This window comes from Chelonia mydas, chromosome 7 (genome assembly GCF_015237465.2).
Source record: "Chelonia mydas isolate rCheMyd1 chromosome 7, rCheMyd1.pri.v2, whole genome shotgun sequence".
Classification (NCBI taxonomy): Eukaryota; Metazoa; Chordata; order Testudines; family Cheloniidae; genus Chelonia; species Chelonia mydas.
The window spans coordinates 71267719-71293472 of record NC_057853.1 but is presented as its reverse complement, the minus strand read 5'-3'; the positions used below and the strand labels follow the sequence as shown (position 1 = coordinate 71293472).

Below are 25754 nucleotides of genomic sequence, written 5' to 3'. Positions count from 1 at the left end.
TCAAGATTTAGCTGTAGAGTCCCTCTACAGTCACTCTATATCTAAACCTTCCACATTGAGACTATGGTATGAGTGACTTATAGACCATTACAACTCATAAGATAGCAGTGTATTTTTCCTTAACATAGCTAGGCCTCTCAATTTAGCATTCACTCTGTCTGATTTTAAAAAGCCGATGTAGCCAGCAGCACTGAATATTCAGGGAATAATATTTTATAGCATTTTATTTCCTGTGTAACATAATAGTAGAATAATAAATATGATTTGGCACTCAGCTTCCATGAGAGCAGCTACTCAACACTTTTGATTGGGCTAGAAAATGGTATAAGAGTTGCTGTCAAATCTAGTTTCTTTGAATTATGATTTGTCAGTGAGACAATAGCTAACGTGGGGCACTCAGCACATAGAGCCCGATTCAGCAAAGCACTTAAACGTGTACCTAGCTTTAAGCACATGAGTAGCCCCATTTCAACTCAGTGGGATTACTCACACACTTAAAATTAAGCACACGCTTTAGGGTTTTGGTGAACTGAGCCTTAATTTTGGAGGGGCTTCCTATGTAGCCTAAAAGATTTTCCACAATCCAATGTCAGATCAAAGGTTTGATTTCCCCAACAGTCCTCACTACGCACACATTTGATATGAGTAATGATGCCTGTGTAAAAATGTTGTATCATTCTGCAGCAGCTGAGCAGAGCTGTGTATACAGCAACACAAAGAGGTGAGTAGAAAACGTGTACATCCACCCGCCACCCAACAAGGGTGTCTGTGAGTTTTCAGAAGTGAATAATTGTAAGCTGATGTGCAGCCAAACATAAATCACATAGCATGCCTTGTGGGGCTAACTTCAAACTCCACAAATACAACCAGTGGACATTCATCTGCTTTTTAACTGGGAATTAAGCTTTTGTAAATGGATTTTGTTTCCTCTTTCCACTGGTGTTGGCTACATAGGGATGTTTGTGGTACCCCTTTATTAGGGATGAGTTCTGGTAACTGCTAGCAAAAGACACCTGACCTTGTTTGTTTTGTTAGGAATACCAGCTATATCTATTTTTCAGCTTTGAGGAGCCTGCACTAGTTCCCATTTGCTCTCTCCACCATATCCTCAGAGATTTATGCTTTTAAAACACCAATTCCCTCGAGCTTGGTTGCTAAAAAACTCCCTCTCCAAATGAGAGCATCTGCAGAGTGTCCTTGAGTGAGAGCACTGCAGCGGATCTTAAAAGCTTTAATAATCTGGACATATTCCAAAAAGTCCCTCAACCTACCACCTCCTTTTCCCTCCCATCTTCTTATCCAAAACCTTGCCATGAAGATCTGTGTCATTAATATTTCAGCATCAGCTATTCACAGGCATTGGCTACACTGCAGTTCATCTCATCAATAAGAGCTGGCAAAGGCTGTGTAGTTTACCACACTGCCTTCATCCAGCAGAGGAATAAGAGCAAAAGATAGCGAGAGATAAGACACAGAGAGACACTGAACAGCCACAGAAGGATAAGATTGCGTAGTGAGGTCAGTGTGCATTGAGGTGCTTTTCACCATCATCCTTGAATCAGATCCTGCAGCTAGTACCAAAGCAAGCAATCAAAAATGGATGTCTTTAAGAAAGGTTTCTCCATTGCTAAAGAAGGTGTGGTGGCTGCAGCAGAAAAGACCAAACAGGGAGTGACTGAGGCTGCAGAGAAGACCAAAGAGGGTGTGATGTATGTAGGTAAGAGACAACTATTTTTAATATACAATTGAGCATGAAATGTAACATCAATTATCTTCCAGAAAGCAAGAAGTACTGGATAGTGGTTAAAACATGGGACTGAAAGGCAGGAGATCTGCATCCCATCTCCACCTCTGCCACAGTCTCCCTGTGTAATCTTGGGGTGTCCAAACCTTCCATGCCTCAGTTTCCCCATCTGTAAAACAGAGATACTTACCTACTTCCTGCGGGGGGCGGGGGAGGTAGGCAGGCAGGTTTGCTACATATGAATTAATGCAATGTTCAGAAAGCACTTTGAGATCCTCTGATGGAAGGTGCATATTACAATTATTATTCCCTCTTTGCTTTCAGGGTAGGTCACTTACTCTCCAAACATTTGACTACTGGCAATCTCTCTTTCACCTCCAAAGGTGCAGTGACTGAGGTTATTAAGGGCATACAAAGTGATTCTGTTTATTAAGTTAGGCTAGTACAAATCACCTGTTTCCCCACTCTCATGTCATTTTATTCTGAGATCCTCCTCCTTATGCTCTATAACCCTTTACATTCTCCATGCAAAAATCCTTTACTTGGTTTGCAAAGAGACAGTTATCAGTGTTGATTTGGGCATAAGCTTTCGTGGGTAAAAACCCCACTTCTTCAGATGCCTGGAGTGAAAATTACAGATGCAGGCATAAGTATATATTGGCACTTGAAGAGAAGGGACTTACAAGGTAACTCCCTTCTCTTCAAGTGCCAATATATACTTATGCCTGCATCTGTAATTTTCACTCCAGGCATCTGAAGAAGTAGGGTTTTTACCCACGAAAGCTTATGCCCAAATAAATCTGTTAGTCTTTAAGGTGCCACCGGACTCCTCATTGTTTTTGTGGATACAGACTAACACGGCTACCCCTCTGATACTAGTTATCAGTGTTGTCCAATGGCTAGGTGCTGGATCATGACACAAGTTGTGCCCTTCCTGGAAACATCCATTGTATAATGAATTCTCTCTATTTCCATAAACCCTACAGTAATCATTTCAAAGCTGCCTTTGAAACCTGGTATCTGCACTGTCTGATGGAGGTATATATATGATACTGGTGGACAAAACCAGTGGGTTGGTATAACACTCTGTGTGTAGTCTTACGTTCTTACATTATCCCGTTATCCTCAGAAGGGAGGATTGCTATTGTATGTGCTGGCTGTGGGTAAGCTGTAATTTTTAAATAGAAAAGGCTCTTGATTCCATTATCACTGCCTTATACATAGAGTATCACCACAGTAAAAACCTTACTGTAGTTACAGAGCTGCATTTTCAAAATTCAGTGGAGTCAGAAACCTCATTTGTAGCAAATCTTCATCCCCAGATTTAGACAATTACTGATGTAGTACAGAAAGAAAAGGAGTACTTGTGGCACCTTAGACTAACCAATTTATTTGAGCATAAGCTTTCGTGAGCTACAGCCCTGCCATTATCTAGCAATATATAACCAATTCACATTTTAATCTGAAGCTGAACCACAAGCAAAAGTTTAACATTACAGCATCTCTAAAAATAAGTAAGTAAAAATGACAAATACAACATGACACCCAGCTGTCAAATGTGGCGATTGCTATTGTACCCAATTCCTTCTTTCTAGGTGATCAGAGCAAGGTTAGACCAGAATATTTAGCATTTTTATAAATATTTTCCCAAATATCATACCAGGCCTTCGATTTGCTTTTCATTTTTGCACAGTCATGAGACAAAGTGCGGAATGTTCTGCCATCATCTTATGTATTTAACCATTTCAAAAACTTTTTGAAAGCCTTCTTTTAAACCTAAAAAGCTGAATGAAGAGTCCATTAGAGACTGACTTTGAAGAGCACGGATAATTTTTTAACTACATCAGGCAATTAAACATTTTTGTCAGTAGAGCATCACACAATGCATTATAAAATGCTCTCCATCTTTTTTATAATGCATTGTGTGATGCTTTGCTCATTAAGGGCCTGATCCTCCATGGTGGTGAGTGCATACTGCATGCCAGAGCATGATTAGCCCTTTTCAGGGTACCCAGGATTTCATGGAATGGGGATGCTAAAATTAAGATCTCTCAGAATTTGGTTTAAATGAGCAAAAGATGTGGATGCCAGTTATGTGTATGTGTACCACCCATTATCATTGCAGTGGCCAGAACCTGTTTGCCGTGCTACACTCCCTAGCTATATGCCCATGAAAGGCTAATCAAAATGCCCAATTACATTAAAATGCTTGGTCAGTACTTTTCCCTCTTTCCATAACCTACTACAGTTAGGTTGCTGTTAAGACACTGCATGAAGGAATTTGAACTCTGACTCTGAATCTGCTGTGTAGTTGGAACCACTCAGAGATGTGAAAGTCTTTTCTGGATGTCAGAAAAAGGATAGTAGTGGGTGGGGTGGATGTCTTGTTTTGAGTCAACTTCTTACATAACTCTGCTAATGAATCAAAAGCCAGCATTTCATTGCACTGATGGGATCTCTGAGTCCTCCTGAGGATTGCAGTTGACCAGACATCAGTACCAATATTGATGAGTCACTGCAGCTTGAGATAAAATGGCTAGTTCTGTGACATCTACTGCAGCATATGGCTTCCTGAAGCCTATAGGGCCATCATAGTTCTGCTGGTATCTTCACTCTGATCTCTGGGCCAGAAAGTTTCAATTCACAACCCATGTCAATGCCTAGGGGTGGGGGTTCCACTATCCTGTGCTAACACTGCAATGCAGTTTGAGGTTGTGGGGCCTGCATTGGGAAGAGATGCTGCCATTACAGTCAGTCATTCAAATGGGGTCCTCTCTGCCTATGGATGTGGTTACACAGGTGGGAAAGAAAGATCTCATGGCACTGGGTTTCTTTTCAAATTCCCTCACTCAATAAAAACAAGTTCTCCTGTCCATGCTACTGCTGTCAGTGAGACCATAATAGTTGCAGTGGATTCCTGCAGTTACTGCATTATCAGCAGCAACACTGGGACAAATTCTTAGTTGGTGTAAATAGGTATAAACTCCAGTGAAGTCAATGGAACTATATCAATTTACACTAGCAGAGAATCTGTTGCAATATTGGGTTGTAAGGCACACAGGACTACAAGCAATAGAGAAAGATCACAATCATAAACACAAAATTATATTCAGTATTACATAAATACTACAAATACTAGATAATCCAATCCAGTAGCTCTCAATAAAGAATGCAGTTCTGGCATGCCCAAAATATCTGGTCTCATGCATCAGTCACAAGATATCCAAGGCATTGACCTTTACAGATGAAAGGACCAGATCTAATGCCTCGTACAGGAGCTGTACACCCTCTGTCATGTGTTATTCCTGTCTGAATACGTGCCTGTCCTTAGTGCACAATGCTTCACTATCACTACAGTGTACCTATTTAAAATACAAAACTTCTTATTGGTGTCTCATTTCCCAATGGTAGATTTTCTATACAGTATTCATTTCTTATTCCTTTTTGGCAGGGAAGGTATGAACCTGTGACTGTATGCACACAGGCTGCAAGCAAAGGTTCAAAAGTAACTGCAACTTGACAGCTTCAACGGAATGCTTTTCAGTTCAACAGATACCCTTGCCAGCAAGTGACATGTGCTGGAAGATTAGATTTCATAGAGTGCATTATGAGAGCTGAAGTCTGAGTCATTGGGTGTGGTCCTGAGTGCGTTGAAAAAAAAATGAAAAGAACCTAACAAGCTGTGTACACGCTGCAGTGCCGAGGGGCTTTTTTGCTGCTGTTGCTTCTGCTTCGGTCTTTAATTGCATTCAGATATTTTTGTTTTCCCAGGGTCCCTCTCCTTAGGAATTATTTTCTATTAGAAAAAAGAAGAAAAACCATAGCTATTTGTGAAGAGTCCTGGCAAAAAACAAATGTAATGATTGAGATAAGAGTAACTCATTACAATTCTTGTTTTGGTTTGTTTGTTCACTGAAGTAATGCAAAGATAACGAATACATGAATTCAGCTAATTAAACCAGCTGATTTCCAGATATTTAAGAACTTACATTTTTATAAGCATTAAAGCAGAGCTATGTTTGAATGGCTGTCACTGGTGCATTGTAGGACAAATAAGCATTAAGCAGTGCTCTTTTGGAATGGTACAGCCTGATGCATTGGGTATTTGTAGGAATAATGAACATTAAAGCAAGACTATATTAGAATAGAACTAGGTGCACTGGGCACATACTAGCACCTCATTAATTATTGTGAGCATTTATGCAATGCAGACCTGTTCTGCTCACTGCTGTTTGCTGTTACATGATTATAGAGAGTATTACAACCACAGTGCCATATTCTCTGGCTTTCGGGTACTGGCATATCATGCGTAGTACCGTTAATCCATTCTGCTACATTAATCAAAAATTTATTCTCCTCTACATGACTGTACAGTCATTTAAGGGTGAAGTAGAATGTTAGGTTGTTAAGTAGAAGGGCATCTTCCTTATATTTGAGTCTAGATGACGTTAACAAACATTACAAAAATGACCTGTTGTTTGTATGTAGTGCTATAACCGTGTCAGTCCCAGGATATTAGAGAGACAAGGTAGGTGAGGTAATATCTTATATTAGACCAACTTCTGTTAGTAAGACGAGCTTTTGAGCTACACAGAGCTCTGTTATGTTTAACAGTACATTACAAATGTTGATCAGACAGGAGAGAACTGGGCAGGGTTAGTTGTTATCACAGCAGTACACTTGTTCTGCCTTCCTTCTAGGCTTGTCATGAGTGCTGGGCATCGTCTGCAATTCATTTTCCCCACCCCACCCACCCACAATTATTGAATCAGTGCTGCTGTAGCTAATGATCTGGGTGCTTCTGCATCACTATTTACAGTGTTTTGTAATTTGGCCATAAAAACTGTCCATTTTTATGACATGAGTGTGAAAAAGTAAAGAGAAGATTTGTGGATTTAAATGGTTTTTAATAAGATGAAGACAATGAAAAACGGTTTTTAGGGAAAATTCATTATTAAAGTCAATGGAGTTACAATAGGGATGGTTTTTAACATGAAACTGAATCTAGCTATTGCAGAGGCTTCCAACCACTAGGGCAGTGGGTTTCAACTTGTGGTCTGCGGACCCCTGAGGGTCCACAGGCTATGTCTAAGATTTCCAAAGGGGTCTGCACCTTCATTTGAAATTTTGAAAAAAGGTTGAAAATCTCAGCACTAGGGGATGTCTACACTGCAGCTGGGAGCGTGCTGCCCAGCCCAGGCAGGCAGACACATGCCAGCTCTGCTCAAGCTAGTGCACTAAAAATAGCAGTGTGGACATTGCTGCATAGACGGCAGATGGGGTTCGCACCCCAAACTCATAACTAGGGGGCTGAGCAGGCTTGTACACAGCCCTGCCATGTTGCAACGGCCACACTACTATTTTTAGTGCACTAGGTTGAGCAGAGGTAGCGCGTTTGCTTACCCGGGCTAAGCGGCACGCTCCAAGCTGCAGTGTAAACATACTGTAAGTGATCATAGAATATCAGGGTTGGAAGGGACCTCAGGAGGTCTTCTAGTCCAACCCCCTGCTCAAAGCAGGACCATTCCCAACTAAATCATCCCAGCCAGGGCTTTGTCAAGCCTGATCTTAAAAATATGTAAGGAAGGAGATACCACCACCTCCCTAGGTAATGCATTCCAGTGCTTCACCACCCTCCTAGTGAAAAAGTTTTTCCTAATATCCAACCTAAACCTCCCCCACTGCAACTTGAGACCATTACTCCTTGTTCTGTCATCAGCTACCACTGAGAACAGTCTAGAGCCATCGTCTTTGGAACCCCCTTTCAGGTAGTTGAAAGCAGCTATCAAATCCCCCCTCATTCTTCCCTTCTGCAGACTAAACAATCCTAGTTCCCTCAGCCTCTCCTCATAAGTCATGTGTTCCAGTCCCCTAGTGATCTGAGGTGCTGAGCATGCTGCAGTACGCCAACACAATGAGGTCTGTTGAGCAAGTAGTTTCAGGCTTAAAGGAAAACCACAATTATTTGTTGTTGTTCCTTAGGAGCCAGTCCCCTCAACTCCCATTGACTTCAATACCTCACAGCATTGGGCTGCTAAATACATTATATATTCTTTACTGTGAAAATAAATAAATATTTTTTAGAAATACCTGCGCTGTCATCATCACCATGACAGTGACTGGCAACCTGTCTCTCTCTGAGCCCAATCCTGTACTCCTTACATATTAAAAACTTCCACTGACTGTATGAAATCAGGGCCTTAACAAGTGCTGAGCCTGGACCTCCTGCTGGGAAGTAGGGGAAGAGGCAGGAAATGTAGCTCAGTGTTTGAAAGCATGAAAAAAGCAAACTTTTGGCATTTCTTTACGGTAAGTTCTTTTTTGGTTTCTTTTGCATAATTGGTTAATCTAACATGAGTTTAACTGCACTGTTAAATCAACCAGTTTTTCATTGTAAAGATATTACTGAAGGGTGTAAAAGGTGCAGGTTAATTGTCCAGGCACCTCCAAATAATACATATGCCAGTAAAACTAATTGGAGCTATCCAACTTCCAACGGAAAAGCTCCCATGGACTTCAGTGAGAGTAGGATTTGGCCCTTATTGAGAACTACTCAAGGACCCTGCAGCTTAGGACCACACCCTATCAGAACTCAAGTGGTCTGCATGCAGAATCCAGAGAGGTCTTCCCATAGGGGATGATGTTGATGGAGCCTATGTTTCCTTTTCCAGGTACCAAAACCAAGGAGGGGGTTGTGCACGGCGTGAGTTCAGGTGAGAGCACAGTCCCTACAGATTTGTATAAATCGATAGCTCACTGTTGTAAAAATGGATAAGAATATAACTCCGACTGACATGAAGCAAGAGGAGTTTTCTTTTACACTTTAGAAGCCCAGGTACCATGGTTCCCAGAATGATTCTTTGGTGATGGAAATGCTCTGCATGCTGGGACTCCTAAACCAAGTAACACAGGAAAGGCCTCACAGAGGCTTCAATATTCTGCTCAGCATGTCCGAGAGTAAGAGTGTTCTGCTGCTGGATGGGTCAAGGAGGCTTGTCATTGGGCAGTGTTGTAGGTTGGGGCAATTTTCAGTGCTGGAAGCAGACCGGAAGGGTTTCATGAGTAGATCTAGTCAGAAAAATTCCGACAAAACATTTTTCAACAGACTTTGCAGAATCACTGAAATCAAAATATTCTGTGAAGACAGTTTGATTATGATAACATTAATTTGGAAACCTGCTTGGTTTTCTCCCAGCTCACCCACCCAACTCCTTGGCAGCCTGCCTGGCAGGCTGTCTTAGAGTTTATGACCCCACCACATCCAGGGTCCCTGGCTCCATGGCTGCTGACCAGATGGACTGCAATCTTGCTTTCAGTGCGAATTTTGAAATTTTTGGTTTTCATTCTAATTTGGAACAGAACCAAATTTTGAGAAATCTTCTGTGAAACAGAATCACCTTTCTTCAGCCAGCTCTGTTAATCCTCTAGAAGGGGCTTATAGGGAAGATTTAGCTAGATGGAAAGGGGTTACAGAAGGGCAGTTCAGTTTGACAGTCTACAATGGGCAAGGTGACTTTTTTTTTCTATTTTTGTGCTACTGCTTCTTGGAGTAGGTTTGTTTTGTGATCTGCCCCTTCTCCAAAGGTTGCCAGGTTGCAATACCCACCTATTCTTGAGGTAAGCAGCATGTGTGAGAATTAGCCCCAATGCACTTTAAAATTAAACGGTTTGCATGTAGCCTGCATACAGAAAGTCCAAATAACAGATAGCACGGGGCAAAATATTGCTGTGTTACCCTGCTATGCTGTTATCCAGTTAAACAAAGACTGATTTTAAACTTAATTCACTGACTCTACTTTTTCTTGAACCTTTAGTTGCTGAGAAAACCAAAGAGCAGGCCAATGTGGTGGGTGAAGCTGTTGTGGCCAGCGTGAACACAGTGGCAAAACAGACTGTAGAAGGAGCAGAGAACATTGTAACCACTACTGGGATTGTAAAAAAGGTATGTTTGTTTTTTCAGAGACGTACAGGAAATAAGAGGTTTGTTTTGCATTATACTTCCTCGAACACCTGGGTAGGTTTCTGAGGCTCAGTTTATTATTTACAGTTGAGATCACCTATGTATTTAATTGGACAACCCTGCTGTGATATCAGATATAATGCTATGTTTAATGTGATGATTTTAATAGAGGTATAGTGAGTTAATACCACCTCATATTTTGCTATGTAATACAGGTTAGTCACAGGCACAGTGTTCATCTGCACATTGCTTAGAGACCTTATATTCTAGGCACCATGACCAAGATTTTCAAAACTGACTCGTGACGTTGGCTGCCTCAACTTTTGGATACTCAATTACTTTAAAGGGGCCTGATTGTCACAAAGTGCTAAGCACCCACCCTCTAAAAATTGGGCCCCTTTAAAGCGTCTTCAGTTGGAGATCCAAAAATTGAGACAGCCAAAGTCATCAGTCGCTTCTGAAAATCTTCATCTATATGCCTAGAGACTCAGGTGATCAATAGTTAGCCATATCACTCTCCAGCATAGCGTATCTATTTTCTCATAAAACTCTATATTTCGTTAGAGAGAAAGCTGAGGACTAAAGTTCTGATCATAGGATTGGGAGCCAGGAACTCCTGAGTTCTAACCCCAGTTGTGATATCTGCTCCTGTTACAGCTTAATGCAAACCAGACAAGCTCTCTGCATTAACTTCCCCCCTTTTTTTAAAGTAGACATAATAATAATATTTTCCAATGTCACAAGGGTGTTTTGAGAATGAGTCAGTTCATATTTTTAAAAAATACAGGCCTTGGAACCAAATTTTCACTATACTCCAAACTGCTACAGGTTTTAGAATCATGAAAGGCCCTAAAGTTTGTTGTGTATTGATTAAAGATTCCATAAAGTCAGAGTTCAGATTAAAATCTGAACCACCCCAAAGGGTGTTGGTATCCAGATCTAGAGATTATTTTAGCCAGCTATAGAGATAAGAATTAGCTACAATATTTATACCCAGATCTGGACCCAGATATCAAGCTTCTACAGAATTTGGAGGAGGCATCCTTGGATCTAAGGCTTTGGTTCAGACCCTTTCCTGGTATTGAAGTTTATGTTTTAAAACTTTATTTTCATTGTTTTTTAAAAAAATATAAAGACACCATGAAGCAAAACGTATGTAAATACATGCACAAGATAGAAATACCACATAAATAACAAAATTCAACATTCATTATTTGTAAAACTTGGAAAAAAAACAAAAACAATGAAAGAAAAAACCTGAACCTGTAGCGGTGATGTAGGGCATCAGTTATTAAAGTGACTAAATAAGTGAGAACATAACTTATGAGGATCGGGGAATAATATACAATGCAAAAGTTTCATGTGTGAGCAGACATCCTCATATTTTTTCCAAGCATTTCTATTAGACAGAGATGTTTTTTTTCCATGAATGCAGTAATGTATGAGGAAGGAACTGCAGATTTCCATTTTCTCAGAATAACTTTTTCAGCCACTAAAATAGTTATTTCAATCTATTTCTTAATGTTAATACCAACTCAACCCTAAAATACACAAGCTTGGAGAAGGAAAAATAGCAACACTTACAAGTTGTTGAGAGCACTGAATCGTCGGCGATCCCTCGAGGTCGAAGATGATCTTTCACAGGTTTTATTTTTCATGGGTCCTTCGGTGACTGAGAAATCTGATTCTTGAGCCACAGGCTCGTTGGCAGACATTACAGGTGGTGTTGGAAGACAGGGTTAGACTGCAATTGCTGTGTGACAGTTGTCTTCCCTTTCTTTTCTGGCGTTTTCTGCGACCAGGGCAAGCCGATTTTCCTTAAAAGTAGACATTCCCTCTCTGACAAGTCTTCACCAATTGTCCCTATCCTGGGCTGCTGTCTCCCAGTGTGTGGTGTTGATGCCACATCTCCTGATGTTTATCTTGAGGGTGTCTTTAAAGCATTTCTTTTGGCCTCCCCATTTCCTTTCTCCTTTGGTGAGTTGGGCATATAGTTATTGTTTTGGTAAGCGTACATTAGGCGTGCGCACACAGTGCCCACTCCACCTCAACTGGTGCTGGATAATCAGGGCCTTGACACTGAAGATGTTGGCCTCTGTGAGGACACTGACGTTAGTGCGATGATCCTCCCACTTTATGTTGAGGATCTTCTGAAGAAAGTGCTGGTGCTGGCGTTCCAGGTTTTTCAGGTGTTTTCTGTAGGTCACCCAAGTCTCTCAGCTGTAGAGGAGAGTTGGGGTTACCACCACTTTATAAACTAACAGTCTAGTGTGTGTTCTGATGTTGTGGTTGTTGAACACCCAGCGAGACAGTCTGCCAAAGGCAAGGCTGGCACAGCAAATTCTGTGCTGAATCTCAACATCTGTGACTGCCCTCTGTGAGAGATGGCTGCCAAGATAGGCAAAGTATTATACATTTTCCAGTTCTTCTTTGTCGATATAGATCTTCCTTCCTCTGATGATTGACCAGGGACCGGTTGGTGGAGAACTTTTGTTTTGCCAATGTTCAGAACTAGCCCTAGGCTTTTATAAGCTTCAAAGAAGCAATTAAGGGCTGTTTGAAGATCTTCCTTTTGAGTGTGCAACAACAGCAAAATCATCTGCGTACTGAAGTTTGGTTATTGTTGTTGATATTACTTTAGTTCTGGCATGGAGATGAGAAATGTTGAAGAAGTTGCTGTCAATCCGATATTGGATGCCAATGCCCTGTGGTAGACGGTCTTGGGTTAATGTTTTCATAGCTACTAAGAAAATGGGGAAAAGAGTGGGGGCCAGTACACAACCTTGTTTTATGCCAGTTTGGATGACAAAGGGCTCAGAGATAGAACCACTGCACAGGATGGAGGCAGTCATCTGGTCATGGAAGAGTCTTACAATGGTGACAGATTTGCTTGGGCAGCCAAACTTTGACATAATTTTCGACAGAGCCTCAAGGTTGACAGAGTCAAAGGCTTTGGTCAGATCGATAAAGGACATATACAGCTCCTGGTGTTGTTCTTGACATTTTTCCTGGATCTGCCTGGCTGCGAAAATCATGTCAGTTGCATCTCATGATGGTCTGAAGCCACACTGGGACTCTGGAAGTACTTCCTCTGCAAGAGGGAGCAGGCGATTCAATAAGATTCTAGCAAGAATCTTCCCAGCACTGGAGAGGAGGGCAATGCCTCGATAGTTGCCAGAGACAGCCCTGTCTCTCTTTTTGAAAATGGTGATGATCTTAGCATTAGGTAAATCAGCAGGAATTTCTTCAGTGTACCAGATTTTGAAGAGCAGCGAGTGAAGCTTGTTAGTCAGTGTTCCCCCCCCCCGCCCCCCACCCCACTTTCAGTACTTCAGCTGGTATGCCATCAGGACCTGGTGCTTTATTGTTCTTCATTGGTCTCATTGCTTTGCAGAGATCCTCAGGTGTTGATGAGTTGGCAAGAGTTTCCTAGATTGGGTGCTGAGGGATGGAGTCAATTGTATCGACAGTCACAGTTGATTCTCGATTTAGAAGCTTTTGGTAGTGTTCCTTCCAGTGCTCTTGGATGGATTCAATATCTTTAAAAAGGGTACTACTATCTTTGGATCTCAGAGGTGTAAGGCCACATGAGCTTGGTCCGTACAGGGTCTTTGTCTCACACAAAAAGCTTTGCATATCATGTCTGTCAGCGAATGTTTGGATTTCTTTTGCTTTGTCCTTCCACCATTTATTTTTGATTTCTCGGATCCTCCTTTGAACTTCAGCTTTGAGCTGATGGCAAGAGCTTTGCTTCTGACTGGATAGTGGTTGGTTTTGCCAGTCGCAGAAAGCTTTTCTCTTCTGGTCCAAAAGGACTGTAATCTCAGTGTTGTTGCTGTCAAACTAGTCCTAATGGCAGCGGGTAGCAAGGCCAATGGATTCCTTGCAAACCTCATGGATGATCTGTTTTAGGACTTCCCAGTCTTCTGCGACACTTGTGCTGTCATTTTCAGATGTGCAGATAGCCAGTTTTCCACTGAGGAGATTGGAAGTTCTCTTGGTGCACTGAGTATTGAAGTCTTTGGATGTTGTATTGCCATGTGTGTGATTTGGATTGCTTTCTATGTTTTGGTGCAATCCTGATGGACGTGACTGACCTCACCAGCTGGTGGTCAGTCCAGCAATTGTCGGCTCCTCTCATGACACTGGTGACTTGGACATCTCTTAGATCCTGTGTTCTTGCAATGACATAGTCTAGGAGGTGCCACTGTTTTGAGAGGAGGTGTTGCCAAATTGTTTTGTACTTGTTGCTTTGTCTGAAGATTGTGTTTGTGATCACAAGGTCGTGCTCTGCACATTTCTGAGTAGAAAGATTCCACTGGAATTGGTCTTGTCCAATTTCATTGATATCACTGAGTCAGTCTTTTTCATCTCTCTGCTCTCCTTTACTTAGTCTCCACTAAGTAAGGGTCAATAAATCTGTTACTTCTCTGTATTATTCAGGAGCTTTTCTAAATACAAAGTAAAAAAAAAAAAAGGCATTATTTTTGGTGTGCAGGTCATGTTTAATGCAAAGCTTTTGTGAATGAGGCCTATCGATATCGTACATTGCTCATCACTCCATTGGGTGGATTTCAGTGGTTTTTTTAGAAAGTTGACCTCCTCTAAGTAACCTTGTCTGAGAGCAGGGATGAACTTTTCATCTGCATGACTCTGCACAAAGCTTGCTGCATTGCAGACTCTCACCATGTGATCAAAAGCAAGCAAGAATACACACACACATACATACTTGTTAAATGTCCCTCAGGGGTTGGAAGAATTTCCCAGTAGCTAATATTTTACTGTTGTTCACCCTTCCCCCTTTCATCCATTTTTCTTGTCAGGTGTGATATGGTCTAGTTGTCAGTTCGAGGCTCTGTGATTTTAAAATGGTCTTGTTCTTCTTTTATGTCACTTCACAAATTATTCTGGTAATTTTCAATTCTTTGCAACCACTCTGCATTTAACTTAATGTTGGATCCCATAATTATTTTATCTGTTTGAGCTAACACATCTGTAATCTACTGATTCATTAGACATTTCCTTTCTTAAAGCTTGCACATTTTGAAAAAGGAATAGGGAGGAGAATCAGAAATACTTCACATAAATGGGCCAAAATCTGCTCCCCAAAACAACTCTCATTGTCATTAATGGGGTTCCACTGGGAGAATTAAGAGCAGAATATCTGTTTGCTAAGTGTATTCAGTTAGGGTGAAATTCAACCATCATAAAAGCATATAAGAATCTATAGAAGGCCTCTGATGTGGTGGAACTACTGTCTGCATCAGGGGCATGTTATGGGGGCAGGACATGGAACTTAAAGACATCACAATTAGACTGAATGCACAACTGGAACCAGTTCCCCTTTGTATATGTGCTTCATGATAGTCTAAGGATTTAGCTCATGCTATTTCTCTATATGGCATGGAAAATTAAGATTGTACTTAAAGTAAAATAAGCTTTAACTGGGACAGATTGCACATATGTAGTATTTTCTTTGTCTCATTCTTATTAAATGTCTGGTTTAATAAATTATAGATTCATAGATACTAAGGTCAGAAGGGACCACCATGATCATCTAGTCTGACCTCCTGCACAACGCAGGCCACAGAATTTCACCCACCCACTTTTGCGAAAAACCTCTCACCTATGTCTGAGCTATTGAAGTCCTCAAATTGTGGTTTAAAGACTTCAAGGAGCAGAGAATCCTCCAGGAAGTGACCCGTGCCCCATGCTACAGAGGAAGGTGAAAAACCTCCAGGGCCTCTTCCAATCTGCCCTGGAGGAAAATCCCTTCCCGACCCCAAATATGGCGATCAGCTTAAACCCTGAGCATATGGGCGTGATTCACCAGCCAGATACTACAGAAAATTCTTCCCTGGGTAACTCAGATCCCACCCCATCTAACATCCCATCACAGGCCATTAGGCCTATTTACCATGAATATTTAATTACCAAAATCATGTTATCCCATCATACCATCTCCTCCATAAACTTATCAAGTTTAATCTTAAAGCCAGATAGATCTTTTGCCCCCACTGCTTCCCGTGGAAGGCTATTCCAAAACTTCACTCCTTTGATGGTTAGAAACCTTCGTCTAATTTCAAGTCTAAACTTCCTGGTGGCCAGTTTATATCCATTTGTTCTTGTGTCCACACTGGTCCTGAGCTTAAATAATTCCTCTCCCTCTCCGGTATTTATCCCTCTGATATATTTATAGAGAGCAATCATATCTCCCCTCAGCCTTCTTTTAGTTAGGCTAAACAAGCCAAGCTCCTTGAGTCTCCTTTCATAAGACAAGTTTTCCATTCCTCAGATCATCCTAGTAGCCCTTCTCTGTACCTGTTCCAGTTTGAATTCATCCTTCTTAAACATGGGACACCAGAACTGCACACAGTATTCCAGGTGAGGTCTCACCAGTTATACTTGTATAACGGTATTAAAACCTCCTTATCTCTACTGGAAATACCTCTCCTGATGCATCCCAAGACCGCATTAGCTTTTTTCACGGCCATATCACATTGGCAGCTCATACTCATCCTATGATCGACCAATACTCCGAGGTCCTTCTCCTCCTCTGTTACTTCTAAATGATGTGTCCCCAGCTTATAACTAAAATTCTTGTTATTAATCCCTAAATGCATAACCTTACACTTCTCACTATTAAATTTCATCCTATTACTATTACTCCCAAAAAGTGGGAGTGTGCAAATTAATGTCTTATCATCCCATAAACCGCATAAGATGTACACGATGTGCAACGTGGCTGAGTGAGTGTTTCTGGTGAAACTTTAATTTTGCATGTTAAATGGTAATACTCTGAGAAATTACATGAGAAAAGATTGCATCATAGGAACCCGTTTGGCAGTCCTTATTCATAAGAGCAGTCCCACTGAAGCCAATGGGAGTTTGTCTGGCTGCAGAGTGAGTGAAAACTGAGTAAGCACATCAAGAGTTGATCCTATAAAAGTAAACTGCATATTAAAAGGTAGAAAAGCCATGCACTGTAATCTGTGCACGGTATGCAGGTGTTTTCTGCCAATGTCTGGCTCTGATTGCTCTTTTCGTCAGAAATGTTGGCATCATTTAGGGCGCATTCAGCCTGAACCATTCCAACTGAATAAGTCTGCAGAATTTATCAACATATCTAACCTCTAAAATCATGAGAGGAGCCATTCTCTTCCAGGAGAGTGGTTTGGAGTTCTCTCCAAGAAGTATCACCTGTGCTTCAGAACCTGAAGACATTAACTCCATAGTGCGCTGACTCTCTGCCTACCCCCTGGCAAGCTGGTGTAACCTTATCGTTTATTAACCTTGTAGCAGACCAGGTCACCAATGTACCTCTTCAGGTTCACAGCTTTAAACAAAAATAAAACAAAACAATCCTGCTTTCCACTGAATTTGCTGCCTCTCCAGCTACAGAAAGCAATGCATCATCAATTATCATTCGATGAAGTGAGCTGTAGCTCACGAAAGTTTATGCTCAAATAAATTGGTTAGTCTCTAAGGTGCCACAAGTCCTCCTTTTCTGTTTGCAAATACAGACTAACGGCTGCTACTCTGAAACCTATCAATTATTATTAAGGCTCAGGAAGGTGTCCAGTATTATGGAGGGGATAGTGTCACCATTTAAAATTTTTAAACTAGTATTGCATTAAAAACCCAATTTTTCTCCAATTCCAACAAATTCCATTTTGTATGAGTGATCTCTAGCCAGAGGAGAATTTAGGGCAAATGCTGATGTCTGAAAAGAGGTGTTTAAAATGGTAATTTAAAATAAAGGTATCAATTTTAAGGCTTAGTCACTTTCTCAGGCAGAGTTCCATTTCAGAGGGATTTCAAATGATCAGCACCTCTCAGGATTGGGCCCATAGTGGAATGAACCATAAAGACAGCAGGAAATGCTTATTGTATCTGAATCATACTACAGAGACTTTAGCCCCTTTGCTGTCTAAAGGACATTTGACATACAAATATCAAAATGACATGGGTATGCCCCTAATGCTTGAATGTACATTCTGAGATTTTAAGAATATTCAGTAGGTACCTGAAAATTTTCACTACCTGAAAATCCATGTCCCCTGAATTACACCTGCTGTGGTCCCTGGGGAGTTAAAAACCAGGTCTTCTCCCTAGCTGAATTGAATTGACCAAAGAGATTTGATTCAAAAGCCAGCAAGTGTTCCACCTACCAATCAAAGCCATTATAAGGTAGCATAAACCTTTTGTGCCTTTATTACTTTACTTATAACCTGTAGTCCAGCACAGATCCCACCACTCTATGGCACAAGCATTACTATAAACAACTTTGCTACATCAAAGGCTAAACACAAAATAAATAACATTAAACTCACCTGTAAAATAAATGCCACATATAAAAATGTCAAATTTTAAAATGGAAGAGACGACCTCCATTAAAAAATGAATATAAGCATTTTTTTTACTTCTCTTGAGAAATAGGGAAACACAAAGAGAAAATCTTTGGACTTTATTATTTGCCAGTTGAGCCAAACTGATGATTCAATTAATGGAAAAACCTCCTGGTAATGCATGAGAAAATCTGTCACTTTACCAGTCACAATGAAATGTAAATGATATTGACAAGAGGAAATTAATCATTTTCAACATTTTCTGTAAGCCCTTAGGCAAGGTCTGCAAGAGATGTATATTCTCCCTTTAAACATCCCCTGGGGAATATGCCTAAAAGATAGAGAGGTTTCATTAACTTTTCTGTGGAGTCTCCTCCATGTTGTGGAATCCCTCTTTTTGGGAGGCTCCAGAGCCTCTCTGCATCTTGACTCCATTGGAGCTGCATTGTCAGGGAGCCAGAGATGTAGACCTGAAAGGCCTATTGAGGGTATTGGAGCCAATCCAGAGCTGCAACGCCTTCATTCAATTAGCCCTGTTCTCTGGGAGATCCTCGAGAGAGAGAGAGAGAAAAGGAGTACTTGTGGCACCTTAGAGATTAACAAATTTAAGTCTCTAAAGTGCCACAAGTACTCCTTTTCTTTTTGTGAATACAGACTAACACGGCTGCTACTCTGAAACCTCTCTTGAGAGAGAATATAACAGTAAAACATATATACAAAGCCCATATTGTATGAGGGAAAGGACAGTCTTATGGCCAGAAAGCAGAGGACTAAGAGTTGGGAGATTTTGGTTCTTTTCCCAGGTCAGCCACAGACTTGCTCTATGACCTTGTACAAGTCTGTGTGCCTCAATTTTCCCATTTCTTATGTCACAGGAGTGAGATTTATTTTGTTAATATTTATAAAGGGCTCTGAAATCCTTAGATGAAAGTTGCATATTAGTACAAAGTATATGACAATTTAAAATACATTAAAAACCCCCTCTGCTTAACATTTAAGATACAGTGTGCTGTACAAATATTAGTTAATTAATCATTGTAACACTATTGTGCAGTAGGGATATATTATTATCCTGATTTTAACACAAGAGTGAAATCCTGGCTGCATTGAAATCAATGGCAAAATTCTCATTGACTTTAATAGAGGCAGGATTTTACCCTATACATCTTCCCCAATGTCACACAGCAAATGTGTGGTACAGCTGGGATTGGTACCCACCAGTTGCTAGCTCTTTGTTCTGTATGCAGACCTCTGTAGATCATATTGCCTACTTTTAAAAAAGCCTTAAATTAGGTTTATCAGCTAGCAGCCTTAACTCCCAGCCAACAAATGCCAGATTGCAGACTGCTGCCCTATCTCGTCCAATATTCTCTATCCTGCAAACTGGAGGCAAACTGGAGGGAAGTAAGTGGGGAAAAAGACGGTGAGGTGAAAACCTTAACACAACCTGTCACTTCTTCATCCTGTAATTGTGTTGGTTCCTGCCATGTTGATTTAGAAAAATTTTCAAGACACTTGTTTCCTGTCCCTTCTAAAAACAGATTGATGAGGCAGTTACATTATTCTTTAATGGAGTCTTAGCTAAAAGCACATTTTAGAGGACCAGTAACTAGTAAAATGGATGAATATGGATTCTTACATCCACTTGTCACGCTCAGACACTGTTTCCTGTGAATGACCCCAAAGCAGGAATTCCTTTTTTTAAAAAAAAAACCCCATTATCTGTAGAGTCAAAAAAGCTGCAACCCTCTTCATGAGAAGAGCAGAGCAGTCCTCTACAAGAGAGGTTTCTGACTGCAGTAAGTTGCCCTTTCTGCTTGTTCACACACTCACACAAATGGCCTCTGTTTCTCTGACAGTAGGCACTAGGTTTAACTCCCAGGCTGTCTCTAGAGCCATTATTTCACCTCCACAAATCAGCATGGATTCTGTAAACCCATTGAAGGCCACACATGGGGAGACCGGACTACTGCTGAACCAATTGCAACTGATTTTGCGTAATAAAAAGAAAAGTAACAATCTGTATGAATTAAGCAAGGCACATGAGGCAACTAAAAAATAGGCAAGAAAGAAAGAAAATACTGGTTCTAAACAAGTTTAAAATAGTATGAAACACTTTGAAAATACAGTTTCAGGCTATTTATACTTTTTGTACATTGTTCAGTTATAAAATGTACTGCTGTTTATTTTTAATATGGTGCCAAAGGCATGCCAATTGCTTTACAAACACAGATCCCAATCCTGCAATCAGATCTGCCTGTGTGCATCCAATTGCAGGGCTGGTGTCATAAGTTTGGCCTCTATCTGACACTTTACAAATACTGAGGGTCAGATCCTCAGCTGATGCTCATGCTTTTTACATTGCAAAATGTTATAGTAAGTTATGGACATATCCCTGGCAGGTGTCAGAGGACTTAATGACTTCAATACTTAGCACTTTACATATATGCTCTAATTAAGTTTCAGAACAAGAATGCCCCTGTGTGTGACACAGTTAAGTACTATAATCCTCGTTTTTACAGATGAGCAGAGAGATTAAATGAATAGCCCAAGTCTATAGTGGGAATCCTTATTGGAGCTGAGACTAGTGGTTAGGAGTTCCTAACTTTTAGTCCTGTACATGGACCACACTTCTTTCATAATGGGCCGATTATTTATGGCAACTCTGATTTTACTGTGAGATTTCCATCTGAACTCACCAGGATAGCAGCATAACCAATGGAGGAGAAACAGGCTGAAGTCCTGCTACTTCTCAGTACTTCTCAATTTTATTCTATACTGGTTTTTATACTGTGCTCATCACCACAGTATCTGAGCGCTTTCCAGTAGTGCATTAAGCAGTGTGACTCCTCGACTGTCACAGGTTATTTGTTCCTTATCCTCTCCCCAGAGGGCATGTCATAAAGGGAAGGGTAACCTATATATATATACCGTGCTATAAAATCCCTCCTGGCCAGAGGCAAAACCCTTTCACCTGTAAAGGGTTAAGAAGCTAAGATAACCTCACTGGCACCTGACCCAAAATGACCAATGAGGGGACAAGATACTTTCAAATCTGGAGCGGGGGGAACAAAGGGTTCTGTCTGTCTGTGTGATGCTTTTGCCAGGAACAGATCAGAAATGCAAGCCTTCCAACTCCTGTTAAATTAGTAAGTAATCTAGCTAGAAAATGCATTAGGTTTTCTTTTGTTTAATGGCTGGTAAAATAAGCTGTGCTGGATGGAATGTACATTCCTGTTTTTGTGCCTTTTTGTAACTTAAGGTTTTGCCCAGAGGGATTCTCTATGTTTTGAATCTGATTACCCTGTAAGGTATTTACCATCCTGATTTTACAGAGGTGATTCTTTTACCTTTTCTTTAATTAAAATTCTTCTTTTAAGAACCTGATTGATTTTTCATTGTTCTTAAGATCCAAGGGTTTGGATCTGTGTTCACCTGTACCCATTGGTGAGGATTATTCTCAAGCCTCCCCAGAAAAGGGGGTGTAGGGCTTGGGGGGATATTTTGCGGAAAGACGTCTCCAAGTGGTCTCTTTCCCTGTTCTTTGTTTAAAACACTTGATGGTGGCAGCATACTGTTCAAGGACAAGGCAAAGTTTGTACCTTGGGGAAGTTTTTAACTGAAGCTTGTAAGAATAAACTTAGAGGGTCTTTCATACAGGTCCCCACAGCTGTACCTGAGAGTTCAGAGTGGGGAAGGAACCTTGACAGTGTGTGAAGTGGAGTGTCTAGTTTTGGAGGTGTGTCTTTCTTTTTAAATAACATACCTGTTGCTAAGTCCCCCTCTCTCTCTCTCACTGGTGTGTGTATGAGCGAGAGACAGAGAGGAAAAGCGAGATCACACAAGCATTAGAATGACTCTGTAGCCTGGTGATTAGAGCACTCACCTGGGACGTAGAAGACCTGGGATCCAATCCCCCTGCTCCTCTGACTTTAATGATTTATCCAGAGTGCAAGTACAAGCTTCACCAGGAGAGACTGAGGGGAGCCCCACATCAGACTAACCTATAGCCCAATGATTAGAACGCTCACTTGAGAGGTGGGAGAGCCCTGTTCAAACCCCTCCTCCTCCTCAGGAAAAGGGAGAACTTGAACTGGGGGTCTCCCACATCTCAGGTGAGAACCTATATGCTGAGCTAAAAGTTACAAGGGAGTTGCTGCTTCCTCCCTGCACCTGGCTGTTTTATATGAACTTGCTTGAGGGGCCTGATCCAATCACTCCTACTGAATTGAGCTCCGCATGTAACTTAGGCAGAGGAATGTGTATCTTCCCTTGGTTTGTGAACTGCTCTGAGTGTAATGTCCAGCTGCCTAGAGTGAAGGAGAAGTGTGTGTGCTCAGAGGCAGAAACATAGGTGCCAAATGAGATGAGGAACCTGCAGGGTTCAGTGTTTGACATATTCCTTTACCTCTCACCTCTATAAATAGGTGCTACTTGCACACTGCAGGGAGAATGCTACCCACTAAAAGAATGAGCATAAAGGAGCATAAAGGAAGAGTGAGCCTCATAACAAATATATAGCTTGATTTTCCATTTCCTCAATGAGAATTGATAATATTTAATCCTTTGTCAAATAGATACATAGATGTGAATTTCTTCATATGAAGCCACTTGAGCATTTTGGGAGCTATCAGATGAACATTATCCTCCTTATGGAATGAGTGGCTAGTGTGAGGTAGATAATTTGGGGAAAATCAGTGTAGAATCTCCCTTCCTGCAAGTGAAAATGAAATTCATCTGTACCTGCTATGTTTCCCACGTTCAAAGAGCCAACGTTACATTTTAGATTAAAGAAAACGACTTAACAAAAAAAGACAAAGTCTCCAAGAAGGAGAAAGTAGGGTGTCTCTCATTCTGTAAGAACTTCCAGTTCAAATCCTTTCACAGCCCTGCTCCCCAACAGACAGACAGACTTAAAACACTTCAAGGTGCTGTGACAGACCCAGACCAGTGGGGTACAGGAGTCTGGTAGAAGGCAAATATACTGGCCACTGGATGAATAGTTTTCTGTTCCCTGCGTGACCAGAGCAGGGGCCGCAGTAGAGCAATCAGGAACCTGCTAGAACCAATTAAGACAGGCAAGCTAATTAAGACACCTGTAGCCCATTAAGAACATACTAGAATCAGTTATGACAGGCAGACTAATCAGGACACCTGGTTTAAAAAGGACCTCCCATTAGTTAGTAGGGGGATGGGGGGGGCATGCAAGGAGCAGGGAGTGAGAAGGCGTGCTGCTGGAGGACTGAGGAGTACGAGTGTGATCAGGCTTCAGGAGGAAGATCCTGCAGTGAGGATAAAGAAGGTGCTGGGGGAAGGCCCTGGGGAAGTAGCCCAGGGAGTTGTAGTTGTCACACAGCTGATACAGGAGACATTGTAGACAGCTGCTATCCACAGGGCCCTGGGCTGGAACCCCGTGTAGAGGGCAGGCCTGGGTCCCTGGCCCCCAACTCCTGATCGGACACAGGAGGAGTTGACCTGGTCTGTAAGCAACACGAGAAGGGAAGGTCTAATTTGGAAAGGGATCTGGCCTGTCCCTGACCCACTAGGTGGGACAATAGAGACTGCAGAGATTGTTCTCCGTTTCCCCCATGCTGGCCAGTGATGAGGTTAGCTGAGTGAATGGCAGGTTTGAGCCTCTAGTAGAAGAGGCCAAACTGAGGGTTGCCGTGAACCTCTGAGGTGAGCAAATCCGCCAAAAAGTGCAAGACCCACCAAGGCAGAGGAGGAACTTTGTCACAGTGCAAATACAGAAAACTGAATCAGAGCTGTATATACCATAGGGCAAACCTGTTATTTTCTCCACATATGAAATATTTGACTCCATTTTGCAAAGTCTGTTTGAATAGCCTCTTTAAAATTAACTGGCCAATACACCATGCTGCAATAAGGGTAACTGTATTGTGTATATCCTGCAGGATGAGTTATCTCACCCAGAGCACCCTACAGAACCAGCTGATGCAGAAGAGCCCCCAGCAGAAGCCATAAAAGCCAGTGGAGAGGTAAAGTCCAGACACAAACCAGCTAACCCTAGAATCCTTAGCTGGTCCAGGGTTTTTCTCACCATCTATCATATGTATATTTTATGTACCTTTTTGTTCTCATGAAAATGAAAGACTAACATAGTCTTTAGCTAAGCATAGGTAAGCAAGTGATGTGCAAGGCTCTTTAAAAAGGTCTCCTAATGCACTTCTAACCTTTACCTGCACCACCGTAGGAGTTATATTTCTGGATCTTCCCCACACCCACCATTCTATCAGTGCACCTCCATGCTGCTGCACAAAGGACCCTATACTCTAGTCCTGGGTCTCTCTGGCTCAATGCTGCATGATTCAGTGGTTTTATGACAAACTTAAATGGAGATTAGACTAAGAATCACCAAACTAAATTTCACTAGGAAGTTGAGCTAGAATAGGAATGTGTATGATTCTCAAAGGGGAAAGGATAACTCACTAACCTTCTGTATCACCTATAGTCCCTATCTTCTTATGGCCTATTTTTAATGTGAGGATCAACTTTGGTAATCTGTGTTTTCCTGTTATATACGGTCTGGTTGAAATTAGTCCATTTTCTTGTCTTGTTTCTCTTGTAGGGTGAAAATGAAGTCAATTAATCAATTTCAGGACTACTAGCGTGAACGTGAGAATTCCAGGAGTACACACTGAAACGTTAGTAGATACCATAGTGGGGAAATCATCCTTCCCATAGGCTAACTACTTTCAGCACTATATCCTTTCACTTGCCTCGCTAACATATCATACGATATATGTATGTCAGACTCTTGATTCTATGTATATGGCAACTGTTCACTGTGGTCTGTCTCTCTCTAAGCATCTCTATATCCTTTGTGGCTTTTTACTTTCCCATCTTTGAGTCTTCTGACTGTCTGGTTTGTTAGCAAATAACATGTTGTGGTTAAAATCACTGGCCAATGTCTTATCTCCATTTGCATCAGCACTTGGAATCCCTAGCTATGATAATGATTTTTTTTAAACTACAAAATAAAAGTGTTTGAACTACTTTTTTCTTTGTCTTGTCAGTCCCTTTATATGTAAAAGTTCTTCTAAGCGTTAACGTCTTGAGTTGAGTTTCAAAGCTGAAAACCTTTCCAGAAGTGCGCACTTGGTGCTCTAAGAATTAACTGTCAAAAGGAGAAATAATCCAGTACTCTGCTCCACGTCACCGATGAATGAGGGGGGAGGGTCTGAAATCCTTAGAAGTACCCCTGACATGGGCAAGGGTGCGAGGACTGAAATCATTAAGGGGAAAATCCCTTCAAATGGGAAAGGAGAAGAGCCCTTGAGATCCTCAGCAGGAATCACAGCTTGAAATGTGGATTAGTGTGGTCTGAAATGTTCAGGGAGAAATTCTTCTGGGAATGGAAGATGGGGAGTGTTGAAAATTTCAGAGGCGTTTCCTTCCAGAATAATACACAAATAATTAATAGTACCGGTCTCCTAGATAGAGCTTTTCATCCGTAGATCTCAAAGCACTTTACAAAGGTGGTCAGTAACATAGGGTCTGAAATCCTCAGAGAGGGTAAATGTTTCTGAAACTCACTCTAATAAGCACAAAATACAACATAAAAGTAACTACAGATAAGCACAGCACATGGATGCAGTAGGCATTCTTTTATAGGTATGATACTTCCATGCATCCAGTCAAATAATATTTGGATACTTGATTTCTACTGGAATGATGCTGG

General features: G+C 41.3%; 1 protein-coding gene across 1 annotated transcript; it reads left to right on the top strand.

The window, feature by feature from the left end:
* The first annotated feature begins 1306 nt into the window (after positions 1 to 1306).
* On the top strand, positions 1307 to 25069 carry SNCG (synuclein gamma). The gene is made up of 5 exons (XM_007069596.4): positions 1307 to 1717; positions 8416 to 8457; positions 9559 to 9686; positions 23968 to 24051; positions 24642 to 25069. Exons 1-5 carry the CDS (start codon positions 1597 to 1599, stop codon positions 24660 to 24662), a joined length of 396 nt encoding a protein of 131 aa, XP_007069658.2. The 5' UTR covers positions 1307 to 1596; the 3' UTR covers positions 24663 to 25069.
* Positions 25070 to 25754: the final 685 nt, after the last annotated feature.